The sequence below is a fragment of the Hippopotamus amphibius genome, chromosome 2, assembly GCF_030028045.1.
Source record: "Hippopotamus amphibius kiboko isolate mHipAmp2 chromosome 2, mHipAmp2.hap2, whole genome shotgun sequence".
Lineage (NCBI taxonomy): Eukaryota > Metazoa > Chordata > Mammalia > Artiodactyla > Hippopotamidae > Hippopotamus > Hippopotamus amphibius.
The window spans coordinates 139,499,229-139,513,025 of record NC_080187.1 but is presented as its reverse complement, the minus strand read 5'-3'; the positions used below and the strand labels follow the sequence as shown (position 1 = coordinate 139,513,025).

Genomic DNA, 13,797 nt, shown 5'->3' with positions numbered 1-13,797 from the left:
TAAAATTAGGCCTCTAGTGAGTCATGAATTTAGGCAGAATATCCCATTAATGCAGGGCAGCTACTTCTGTCCTCAACTCTTTTAAGATGAGTTATGTATCAGGGGACGCTGAAGAAACACCAGAAACACCAGGAGGGTTTATTGCCCTTTGCTTCAGCCTCCTGAATACATGCTCTTTCAGCAAAAACGTAATGTGTCATGCTCTCTTTGATGAGAATTTAAATCTCTATATCAAGATCCCACACTGCAACTACTCATGAAAAAAAAAAATCTATTTTAAAAACAAAACAAAAAAAGTGGGGTTTCTCACAGAAACCATTCTGTAGCGAATATCTGGATCCAATTCAAATATGTTTTTGAGCATCTTTATTCTGCAAACACTCTGTGCCCGTGGATGCCAGACATCTCTACATAACCGTCATAGCTCATGGACCCTGAATCCACATACAGCTCCAGTACTCATTTCTGGCTGTAATCTTTTTGGCATGTGCTTAACTAACTAAAAATGTAATTCAGTCTCTCTTTGTCCTTCACAAGCTTGACATTTTTGAAGAGCTCAGGAAACCAGTATTGGATAAAATTTGGATAACTGTACTGTGGTAATACAAGAAAATATCTTTGAGACCTAAGAGCATTATGTGTATAACTTACTTTCAAGTGTTTCAGAAAAATCTTGACGAAAAGCAATTAAGACAAGGAGTGAGATGGATAAAGTAAGTGTTAAGATAACATTTGGAGGCTCCAGGTGAAGAGTATGTGGTACTCTTCACCTGGAGAGTCTTCACCTGCAGGTACAAGTCTTTGTACCATTTTTTGCAACTATTTTAAAAACCAGAAATTACTTCAAAATAAAAAGTTTTAAAAAATGTTTGTCAGGTTTAGGCCTAACAAAACAATGCATTTAATGTGTTAAGGAGATTTTATGTAGTAAAAGAGGAAGATCCCCAAACTGAACTCCATGTCACGTTTTTTGTAAGTGAGAAGCCATTCATTCAGAGGAACAGGCAGGCAAATGCTGTAAGGTAACATCATAGGGTCTTAAAGTGGAAAAAAAAAAAAAAAAAGAAAGGAAAAGTGTTTAAAATATAATATATTTAATTAAAAAAAAGTAGTATACTCACTGTCCAACCCAGGATGACTGATTGTCATTAACGAGATGGATTTTGTCAATGGAGAAGAAATGCCTGATGTACAGTAATTAAATCCCTGCTGCTTAGATCTGTGACATGTCTGTGAAGGAGAAAAAGTGAACAAGTTCTTAGTACCCGCTCTCGTATCTCTAGATAAGCACGAAACTTTACATTCCGACTCAGCCTAGGGAAATAGGGCAGTACACAAGAGGGATAAGAGCACAGGCTTTGCAGTCAAGTCTCCCCTGCCACAAAACAGCCGCTCAACTTCAGAGAAGCTACCTAGCTTTTCTGAGCCTTAGTGTTCTCACTTGTAAAATGGGGATAATTAGTGTATCCATCCTTTACAGTGGTTAGGAAACCGCTCACAATACCTAATGATGTTTCAAACTTCGTAAGTGCTTGGTAAACATCTACTGAATGTATAATCAGATAAAAATAACTTCACTGGAAATATCAAACTACATATAGTTCTTGCTCTTTGAAAATCTAAACATCACTTACAGATATGGTAGGGTATCAGTAACATTCTGATTTTAAAGAGTTGGAAACAGAAATACAAATAGAAAGTGTTTTAAGATCACAAGCAAAGTAGGCTATGCATCTGGACAGAAGCCAGAAATGAAATCACTTTCATTTCCTTTTCTAAGATTAGACTGCTTCTACATCAACATGAGGGCGACTGAAATTTGACAACTGAACTCCCTCCGTAAATTCACAGCCACTTCACGCCCTGTAAAATCCAACCCACTGTAGAAGTTCCTGCAACAAAACCCATGATGGTCAACTAGTGTTTACTAGCACAGTTCTGGTAACGATGGGATCCCTCTCCTTTTGCTGTGAGAGAGGCCAATCTTTGGTAACTAACTTTACTTATCATAAATCCCTTCCCTTCATAGTAGGCTGAAATCTGTACATGCTGAAAGGGAAGCAATGAAAATCTGTTACCAGGGTGAACTCGGCTCAATTGCGCCAAAGACTTCTGATTATTTAGAGCTTGTTCCATGGGTAACCATGGAGTCTGAGGCAAACAGTTGCTATGTTTCGAATACAACGTGAGGTCTGAAAAATGACATCAGTGAAAGGCAGAGACCTTCAACAGGAAGTTGGCTGCAGGCGACCTGCGCACAGAGATACAAGCAGCTCAAATATCCACTCTGAGGTTGCACACTAGATGGAAAATTGTGGCTGAGCAGAGCCCCCGGAAGCTTAAGCACATAAGGCACTACAGTGTCAACAACTTCATCTAGACAGACTCAATCAGAAAGGCCATTTAGAAAGATATCACTTACTAAAAGACAGGATCATCGCTCAGATTCCGTTGGTTCAGGAAAAGGTTATCACATAAACAATATTAAGAAAATTAAAATGTTCTCATTTTCTCATTAAAAGTCATCTACTTCAAAGACATGAAAAAAAACAGCAAGACTAACAGTCTGGAATCCTAAGTTTAATAGTGTTCAGCTAATAGCCAGTCATGAGGCCTCAGGCAAGTCACTTAAATGGGCTTGAAGTTCTCACACACACAAAGGCTTAAGCGGAATCAGAAGGGATGTATTGGCTCTAAGTCTATGATTCTGCTCACAAACGCAATTTCTGGTATTTTACCTGGTCCTACAAATGATTTCCAAAAGATTCTATACACATAAAATGCAATATATTTTTCAGACTTTCCACTTGTCAGAGATACTCTCAGTAGTCACCAAATTATTGTTTTCTATTTTTTCCTCCTTTTTCCTGTTACCATTAGGCTGAATAAATCTAAATCACTTACTTCAATAAATATATTCTCCATATTCTTACTTTTCTTAACTTTTTCTAAAGTATCAGGCCAAGAAACCACAGGCAGGGGAGCAAAAGGAGGTAAAATTCCTTTAGGCCTTTAATTTCATTTTCCTTAAGCCTAAATTCTCTTAGGCCTTCACATGAGCGTAAGTGACACATTCATTACTAAGGTAATCCTCTAGTGTCAAATTTATATTTGGTCATATCATCGCTATACAGCAAGATGTAATAAAAAATTAAATTTCTACACAAAACTTTAGTCCCTGATTCAAAGAACAGGTTGTTTAAATTTTTGTTTAGTTTGAAATGTTTCCTTACATTTCTACCTAAAATGCGAGTTACCTATTCAGAGACAGACGTTTAACTTTTTGTTTGTTTAATTAAAAATGTTTCATTTGAATGTGTATCCAGAATCCTCTCAGAAGTTAATCCAAAATCTCCTTGGCCCAAGAGGAGGAAAAAGGACTGGGAGTGGGGTAGGATGCTAGAAAAGCATATGACTCAAATTCTCAACTCAAAAGCTCCCTGAGGGATTGTCCAAGTGGTAAGTGACAATGAGAAGACGAGAACTAAGAAAGTCATTTGGTCCGGTTGACAAGGAAGCCCAGGACCTTCAAGACAGGAGTTTCAAGAGCATGATGGTGGTGGACTTTAGGTGGGGAGAAAGAGAAGGCAGGGAGTGCAGATGCTGTCTCAGGAAGCTTGGCAGTGACAGAAAGCAGAGAATACATAGTTGTTGCCTAGACAATGTGAGGAGACAAAGAATTTTTTTCCCCCAGGAAGGAGAAACTTAGGATATGTTTTTGAGAATTGGGAAATTTAATAATGGGAAGTAATACACTTCAAGACTCATTTTACTACTGGTGGGGTAAAAAGTCCTCAGACAAGACAGAAAAACTCAATTTAATATCCTGGATACTCTCCTAATTTCAAAAAGGAATATTTAAATATTTAAATCTGCACTATTTAATCTGTGCCAATTAACGGCATTCTTTAGTTAGTATTAAGTGCTAAAAAACTGTTGTGTGCTACACTGAGCATATTATATACAATGGGTAAGTAGCCTTATATTAACATAAGTCTTGCCTTCTTTGTTCCTAATATGAGGACATATTTAGGGCAATAAAACAAATTTTTTCCAAATTAGCAACATATACCCGTTTCAGCCTTACCTGCTGATCAAACATCCTATGTTCTCTCTGGCCTGATTCCAGATCCTCTTCTGAAAGTGACACCAATGAGTCACCCCTTTCCTCACCACTAAAAGGGCGCCTGAGCTCTTTGGTGTTTGAAGAGTTTACTTCTAGAGATGAAGGCTGCTTGTTTCCAATACCAGCTCCTCCTGTCAAGCCTTCCAGACTGAAACTGAACACACAACACCAGAGTTAATTCATTCTATTTTGGAGTTTCAGAAAAGGAGGATACAAAATCCCTTTAGCTGTAATCTCCCTTGCTCATAACTATTTCTACGTCACCCAGCAAAACTGTCTGCGAGGGCATGGCCATGAGCACCACCTACCCTTCCCCCCAAAGATCTTGGTATGCTGAGAAACTTTGATTTTTCTTTTTAACCTCATTCAACTTATTCAAACGTTGAACCACTTAAGGTCATTTTCTGAGACATTTTTCAATACACCATATGGATGGGCCATATTATCTTATCGATCTTTTATTTATGTATGTTTTTTCCCTTGATGTGATGTGATCGATCTTTGCCAGAATCTGAATTCTGCAAATGCCAAAGAATTAAAATGGCACAGAAAGAATATGAGCATAAGTAACTTTCGGAAGGCAAACAGGGAGACCTAGACTTGCCCTTGCATCCATCAAGTGGACCTTTATAACTTTACATTCAACTACAGTCTAGGTGACCTTTATAACTTCACAGGTATGAGTCCACCCCAGAAATCCCACATTACATAGGACCATCACCATCTGTGCACACCTGCCCAGACAACAACTGCTCTGACAGATTTCCTGACAATTGTTAGTTGCAGACAGGCACATGTGACACCTTAAAGGGCAAAAGCTGAAAAGCTACTGCATCTAAAAGGGGTTTAATTTTCTTTTCTTTGATACTGACAAAGGAGAAAAAAGCAAACTTAAGGTTTGGTATCTAAAATGGGACCTATGCAGAGTGAAAAGCATTTTTTTTGTAAGCAGGAGACTATAGAGAGAGGCTGGCCATCTATCATCCTTGGGGTTGCTAGCCAGAATAATTCACATCTGCTACAACTGGATCTCAGAATACAGCTGCAGTGGACCACGTGCTCAGTTACAAGCACCTGGAATTGTATTGGAAGGTATATTGAAGCTATTTAGTTATCTCTGCTCAAAGTTAATTGCTACAAAAAATTCATGTATGCCAGCCTAGAAGGATTTCTATTTGCTCTTTTTCCCGCGAATTACTTATTATGAACTGAAACCATATGCCTCTATTTTCTCAAGTGAGTAAATTAAACAATGGATTTTATTTTTCTCATTTCAATATGACAACAGAAATCGTGACTAACTACAAGTAAATGTCTCTGTAAAACTCATTTTCAATAGCAGGGATAAGAAGACAGACTAAGTGAAGAAATTTAGTTTTCTATTATGAATTATTTGTAAAGCCCGAGAAAGCCAGATCTATGCTCACCACAAAATTTAATCCTGAAAATGTTTTAGTAATTAAATCTGGCTGCTTAGTTGAGAGACTATGCAATGATCAGGAATCTGTGAGCTTGGAATCTAAAGCGACTGGTGGATTTGGAAGTGTAATAAGCAATGGCTGCATCTTAATTAGCTGCCTTGTTTCTGCTATTGTTTTCTTCAAGATGTGGGAATTCCTAGGATCTGGGAATCAGGACAGATCAAAACAAACAGAAAAGTGGTTTACTATACCACGGAGACAAGTCTGTGAGGAAAACACCACTTGAGCTAAACAGGATGCATCAGGGTACACCATCCAACCCCCTGGCTGTACCCTCTCAACTGGATCAGTGATGCCCAGAGCAGAGGCAACAGAACACTGTGCTCACAGACAAAGCAGGCCACCATATGCATTCTAGCCACACAGAAGCCAGCTCCAAGCCAAAAGCTCAAGTGCCATATTTTATGATTCCCCCTTTGGTGCCTGGACATGTAACAATACCATACCTTCTGTAATTAAAGTCAGCACTCAGGGCAGCAGAGTATTGCACACCAGAGGGACACCAGCTCATACTGGGAATGACATCAAGGCAGAAATAGAAATGGAAGAGGAAACAGGGATGGGATTATTGGGTTTAAAAAGAAAGGGCACAGTTAGAGACAGATGGATTTTCTGATCATCAAAAAATAAGGAATGTAACATTAGTTTAGAATTTAGAAAATGGCTGGAATAAAAATCATGGAGACTTAACATTATTCTACTGATGTCCATCTACGTAATGTGCTGGAAATGACTACGTGAACTCTTTACAGGATAACAAAGTCCAGTCATGGAAACACAAGAATCTCTCCTAGCAAACCCTGAACAGAGAACCCATGCTACCTGTGGCTTCCCCTTTGGGCATTCTCACAGAGGTGTTCCCACCTCCACTACTGGGGACAATCTCTTTATACATCCCAGCACTCCTATATCTCCCTTACCACAGTATCTCTAATCCTTACCTAAAAGGAATGGTGACACACTGCACTAGGTAGGCTCATGTTTCCACTAAAGATCCATCTAAGCCAGACAATTCATATATCTGTCATAATGATACCCAATCAACACTTACATCCATCTCCAAACCCTATTCACTAGGCTTGTATGCTAAAGATAAAGCATACAACAATGGTCCTATTTCCTTGTATTTTAATGATAATGAAGGGGTTTCTTTGCTTAAAAAGGAAAGGAATTTTATAGTACTCAGTGAGCAATGTGTCTCTTAATTTTAGGTGTGTATCCACTTTCCCACAAGATTTAAAGGATCCACTTGATCATCTATATCCTTGACTATTTCAGCACTGATATTTATTCTCAGGCAGCAAGAACAGAATATCTGGGGTTGGAAATGCTAAGTAAATATAACCTGCCAAAAAATAACCAATTCAAAATATCAGGTACTCTGTAAAAGGAGCCGCATCCATAGGTCAGGATTTTTGATTAGCAAAAGCTATCATTTAAAAAATAGCACTGCTACTATTTCAGCCTTAAAGTTCTAAGTGACATGCTTTTGTTTTCAGAAGGGGGATAACAATAAAACTAATCCGTTCCCTGAACCTTCAAATGGGAAGAAATGAAGACACCAAAAACAAACAAAACAAAAACCCATCTTGTCCTGAACACAGCTTGATAATTCTGTTTTTTTGACAAGTGGGTGGTTTTTGACAGATGAAGAAAGACAAGGAAAACGGTGGCAGAAGAAATATGAGCTACCCCTAACGGATCTTCTAAAAGTAAATCTTTAAAATAATATCATTAAAAAATAACTTAAATGGTAAAACATTTTCAATTAGATTAAATTAACAGTACAAAGCTCAAAAGTGCAAAAGCAGAGAGTGGAAATACACAGCTGAGACATGTCTCTACTAGTCTGCTAAGCAAGATCAGACCGACTCATAATTTACTTGTGTGAGAGACGCAAGCCTTGATATAGTTTATAGATACACATGAGATTCAGAAGTCCAGTCTTTGAAAATTATTAACTTAATTTTATGTCTCTAAACTGTTAATAAAAAGACATGTCATGCCTAAATAGCCAATTTATTAAAAACAGAATGTGCAAAAAATTAGTAATATACATTGCCAATTTATCATTCACTGAAAAGAAAACAATGTCTTTCTATAGATTTAAACATCCCTCTACTCTCAGAAAATGACAATGATGTGAGAGACTGGGATGAAATTCAGGATGAAGAGAATGAAGAACAACAGGCAGACAGAAGGAGAGACAAAGAAGCTTTTCTAAGGATCCAGGAAGGAAGCTGAAGATGGTCCCACAGCAGTAGAAAACTCCTTTCACAACTAAGAGTATTTCTGAGAGCATCCTAATTTCCTGAGTTCCTCAACTAGGGAAAGTAACATTTCATGGTTCTTTAGCTTTATTTTGAGATTTAGATATTTCCATATTTAAAAAACAAAAACAAGTATCCTGCTCCCCTATGGTTTTTTTCTTGCGTTTATTTATTTATTTATTATTTTTTGGGGGGTACACCAAGTTCAATCATCTGTTTTTATACACATATCCCCATATTCCCTCCCTCGACTCCCCCCCACCCTCCCTCAAGTCCCCTATGTTTTAATACTGGTTGGAATGTTTCATTTTAGTAGCTAAGGTTTAATACAAAATTTAAAATGATAACTCATGTTCTTCCTATAGAAATATGACTAAGGATGAAACCATCCCTGGAGCTGCTGTGATGGCTGTATCTATGTGTTAACCTGGACTGCACCCAGCAACATGTCATCTTCCAGTGTCACCCAGTGCATGTTTTTAATAAGTCCACACTGAAGACTTTAAAGAAGAGTCAGACAAATATATCTCTAAAGGTTTTAGATACTTCTACTGAAAAAGGCATTTAACAACTTGTTTCCCTGGAGAAAAATTTAACCAGGCTCATGATTATCTGAGATTTATGAGAACATTTGTATTTGAGCTTAACTCTGTGCCTAAAATCTGGAATTAAAGGAAACATCCACTTAAAAAAGATGAAGTGGGAAAGAAAGATCATTATTTGCCTGCTTCCCAAAAAACAGCCTCAGCTAATAGTTAAAAATACCTCTTTACAAGTATCTCCTAATGAGACACTAACAGTAATCAAACCATCGTTTTTAGATTTCTAAATTTTTTCCCAAACAACGGAAGAAAGTCCAAATGACTTCTGTACAGTAAATATAAAACATAACTCAGCATTTGAAAAATTTAAAGCAAATCAATACTTTTTGGCTGGAAATGACTCTTCAGCTTATAAATCACTGTAATTTTTAGCTTCAAAATTTTATGTGACAAAAAGTGATTAAGGAATTGAAAGACTGAGAGGGCCCTGAGAAATCAGCTGATGCCTCTTACTTGCTTTAAGGAATGACCACATCAGTGATGGAATGGAAACTGCCAGGTGGCCTAGGAAGAAAGGCTTTGATCACATTATTAAAGAACGTGTTGAAAATATTTTAGGGCCTGTACATGAGCACACCCATATTTCTGCTTCTTCCCCGTTTTTTGGAAAGAAAGAAAAAGTACTCCCCAGGGTCCATTACATGGACACAACAGACACTCCTTTGAATTCTCCTGCATAAAGTTGGGGAGACCCTATTATCAAAGTGATCTGAACACCAAAAAGCACAAGATGGAAAAGATATTTTTAAATTGTCTTTAAAAAATAAAAATAGAATAGGAAAAAACTTCAAATTCAAGAAACCATTTCATATGGGATGGACATTAGCAATTAAGTAATTGTATTTTGTCTGAAGCAGACATGACATTATTTAAAAAACAGACTGTTTAATCATGGATGAAGCAGAATGAGATGCTTGTTAGTATAAGCTCAGAGGCAAACAATCAGTCCATCAAGTTAGTGAACTCTGTACCTTCTCCTATGAATGGGAGGTCTCCTGACAACATCCCCAAGAACTCGCATTGAACTGAAAATGAATGGTGGAAGCAGTCAGTGTCCAGGTGAAACAAAATGGATACAAATGCATGAAACATACAGACATCACACTGGGAAGAGACACAATTACCAAAGAGAAATAGTTCAGGCAGTAAGGGAATGAAAGGATGTGGAATAAGGAAAATATTATGACCAAAAAGGCCCGATAATTTCTGAGAAGGGCTACTTTGCTCCCTCCTTGCTCCAAGGAGTTAATCACGTGACCAGGAATGAGGTTTCTTAAATTATAAAAGTAAAAGGTTTTTTAAAAAAAGGCCATTCAAAACTTGAAAAGAGTTTTCTTAAGACTTTAAAATTCAAGTTACACTACATGCAGATAATACGATAAGAATTAGTCAAACTAATTAGAGTGATCCCTAACTCTCATTCCCTTATCTCCAGAGGTACTGGGACAGAGGTGCTGGGCCTAATGATAAGCACAAATCGGAGAGTCCGTGATATTATACAGGTTGAAAATATAAACAATTTAGGTGATAGGGTTCTAATCTTAGCTCAGTCCTAAAATCACCATGTGAAATCTTGGGCAAGTCATTTAATCTGAGCTTCATTTTCCTCACTGGAGCTACATGATCCATGAAGTCACATCTAGCTTGGAAATCAAAGCCACAGCAAAAGGATCCATAGTGGTTTATAAAGGAAAAGATCACATATAAAATAAATCCTCAGTTCTCAATACTGTTATCATCTAAGACAAGTATATCCTGTCAAGAAGCTTCTCTTGCTTCAGGAAGGGAATTCTGGCTGCAGGGTTCATTCCCCCGATCTTATTTTTTTCTTGTGGTGTGAACACTTAAAAAAAAAAAAAAAAAAAAAAAAAAGTACAGCTTGAAAAAAGCTGGGAAGGAAAGCTTTTAGAAACTGCTTTTTACATAATCTAGGATCTCAAATATATATAAAAACTGCCCATCAGATAAAGCACCTGCTTATTTTTGACGTTAGCACCCTGAACTCCACCCTGGAATAATATGGAGTCGTAGAAAAAGCGCTTGACCAGGGGACCAGAAACCTGGATCCCACTGACCTGGGGTAAGTGGTATAAACTATCCGCACAGTCTTATCTGCAAAAATGGGGATAATCCCACCTGACTCATGAAGAGGACTGGAAATTACATGAAACAATGTGTTATTAAAGGAATCTGAAAAGGGTAGCAAATCAGGAAGCTGTAAGGTATCACAAAGGCAGGGACTCTCTTTACCTCTGGGTCTCCAGAACCTAGAAATGCCTGGCATGCAGGGGGTGCTTAATATATGTTGGCTAAATAAAAGAATAAATGAGTGAGTGAATGTACTCAGATTACATGTGCTTATAGCTGTGGAATCTGAGCCAAAATATTAGGAGGTCAAGGAATTTTTAAAAAGCAAACAAACCAATAATTGCTCAAGGTGAGCTATTTACATTGATTGATTGTCTTACAATAACCGTCAGCCTCCTCCCTTGGCTGCTCATCCTCATTAAGAAAGTAGCTGTGGAATAGGCACACCTTTGCACATACAGTAGGTACCATGGCACTTGTTCCTTAGACTTAAAACCATCTGCTTAAATTCATCTAGGCAGCCAAAAGTCAGAAGCCAATCCAAGTTTTCTTACAGCCTGCTTCCAAACTGAAGGTATGAGGCTGGGTGGCACTTACAAGAGACTCCCCCTCAAGACTGAATGATACATGGAAAAATAGCAACAATTTAATGATTATCATGGTCTCTTAAGGATTAAATCTGCATTTAATTGCACTAGAAACAGATGGCAATTCCTATGAAGCACTGTGAAAAACTTAGATGTGTTGAGACTGTAAGATTTCATGTTTATTTCATAATTCAAAATTGACATGAAACTATTCCCTCCAAATTTTCTAATCTCTGAATTTCATGAACAAAATCTGGCCTGAACAAATGGTATCATTTATTAAACCCCCCTGTGTGACTGACATATTTCACTTATAATCTTTATTATTACAAATATTCTGGAAGGCAGGTGTTTCACAGATGAGAAAATTAAAGCTCAGAGGGGTCAAGTAACTTGCCCAAAGTTATCCACATAGTAAGTTATAGAGCTGGAGTTTGAACACAGATTTTCCTGATTCCCAAGCCTATATTCTTTCTTCTATACCATGGTGTCTCCTAAAATCTTTTACTAACAATAACACCAAATCACCAAATCAAAAGCAAGCAGACACTGAGAGACTAGACAAATAGCCTGCTGTCTCACCTCCGGTGGTTCATTTCTGCATCACTGGCTGCATTCTTCCCAGGACCCCAGCTGTGCCTTCGGAAAGGGGACAGAGAGCGCATAGAGCTCCTCAGGACAGAGCAGTTTGCAGGCACTTCGGTGATGCTGTCCATCTCCTCCTCTTCCATCTCACCTGAGCCAGCAGGCTCGCTCTCACTCTCTCGACCCTCAGCCCCCACCCCATGGCTGTAGAAACCATCAAGACATTGCTGGTCTCTGGACCTGTTCAAATTTGAAATCTGGGGGAGGGACACATCACTGCCATGAGAAGAATGTCGATCCAAGGATGCTGTGTCATCAGTGGAAGAACTAGATCCAGTGATATCACAGGCCAACTGCTCTTCCTCAGGCTGCAATGGAGAGAAAGCACATATGGTTGGAAATGGCAGGATCAAGCGGACAGCCCGTTATTCCCCAGTGAGCCAATACCTTTACAGTGGGTAGGACAGGCAAGATCACAGCTGGCTTCAAATAAACAGAATTCTTTCCTCAAGCACAGTCACAGATGGATTCAAACAGCCTCCAGTAAAGGTAGGGTCCAGGTCTATGCTCTTTTTACCCTTTTACTAGAGGTGCTAGACAAGAAGTACATCATTTTCCCTTTCTTACAGAGGAAAAGATGTAATTCAAGTCATTTTTTTGTCAGTCAATACCATCAACTGAAATGAAGGGAAACTATGTCTCTGAGGTTTCTGCTGTATGAAAACTCTAAATTCACACCATATAAGGTTTAATATATTTTTTACAAGCCTTAACTAAAAACAAGGTAGTTTGCTTGGCTACACCAGTGATATACTGCAGTTTATATTCCAAAAGCAAGTCTGTTTTCAGCAGCATTTTGAAAAACACAGAATAGCTTATAATCCCACCTAAAGCCTGCCACAAATGCCCAAATTCTGGCCACAAATATCTAAATGCAAGAAATTTATCCTTTTTTTTCCTTCAACTGAGTACTGGCTGAGTTTTATCAAGCTAAGGTGTACATAAAATAATCAGTCCTGGGAATGCAGTCTTTGATAAAGTGATGATGCTCTTTCCCTGGCCAACTTCTAGAGCCTAACAGGAATTGTGTCATTTTGACCCCGGTGGCCTGACATTCTCTACGTGCTGAAAGACAACAGAACACATAATTTGATGGGTAAGGGAAAGATGAGTGTCATGGCATTCAAAAAATAAATTTCTCCAAAAGATAAGTAAAGTGTCTAAAAGACACATGCTCACATTCTCAGCTACAGATGTGGGCAGTGCTATCTTAATACCTTTATTTTGCATTCTTATGGGATATGGAGCAGGCAATAGAGAAAGGTATTCTGTGATGTTTTGCCCCTTCGCAGTATTTCCCTAATTAGTCAGTCTACTCAGTTTTAATTAGGAGTAAAGAAACCTATAATTTTTCAAGGAAGATTTTAAAAAATATGGAAACTAATGAGCCCCTTTAGCTTTGAAATAGAAAACAACTCCTATACTGAAGGGAGTGTCTCTTTAAAGGCTTAACATAACACACTTCAAAAGCTTTCTACCTTCTAAAAGCATTCTTTTTACCTTTGGGGCTGGGTCTCAGCAGCTCTTTTGATCCCCGCCCCCCCCCACCTCTGCAGAATCCAGTTTCCTACGTTAATTGCTCTTTAAACAATGAGTGAGGGATGAGACTGAGGGGAAGATGCGAGGGTACCACTGGACAGTTAGAAATCTGAGACCCAGACTGTCTCATGGGCTCCCCCAAGTACAGGAAAAGCAAGATTTGAATGCAGGTTGATTTCAACTTTTAAACTGCCCTGTTCTGTTATCTTCATACCATTAAAAACAAAGCAAAACAAAAATCTGTAAGGATAAGATCTCGAAGTCTGTATCAGAAAAGTCCTCAGTGTTCCCTTCACTGGGCCACACTGTAAAATAAAACTACATGCTTTACCAAGTAGATTCTAAAACAGGGTAGGTCTTGTTTTAAAATAAAATTATCGATGACTCCTTTTAAGGACTGACCTGGGCATCCTAAAATTTCTATTCCTGGGGCCACTCTCCATAGAAAGGGAGAGCATA

At 38.3% G+C, this 13,797-nt stretch overlaps 1 protein-coding gene across 8 annotated transcripts in view; it reads right to left on the bottom strand.

Moving 5' to 3' along the window:
- AKAP13 (A-kinase anchoring protein 13) overlaps positions 1-13,797 on the bottom strand; it is a 334,648-nt gene that overhangs the window by 67,011 nt on the left and 253,840 nt on the right. For 4 of the 8 annotated variants that reach the window (XM_057725147.1, XM_057725148.1, XM_057725149.1 and 1 more), the window contains exons 11-15: positions 11,737-12,107; positions 9,451-9,504; positions 6,054-6,119; positions 4,088-4,280; positions 1,122-1,230 (exon numbers count right to left, since the gene is read on the bottom strand). In XM_057725147.1, the coding sequence (XP_057581130.1) occupies positions 1,122-1,230; positions 4,088-4,280; positions 6,054-6,119; positions 9,451-9,504; positions 11,737-12,107 (793 nt within the window). The remainder of the gene's footprint in view (positions 1-1,121; positions 1,231-4,087; positions 4,281-6,053; positions 6,120-9,450; positions 9,505-11,736; positions 12,108-13,797) is intronic. The other 4 variants (XM_057725151.1, XM_057725154.1, XM_057725153.1 and 1 more) reach the window with 2 other exon arrangements.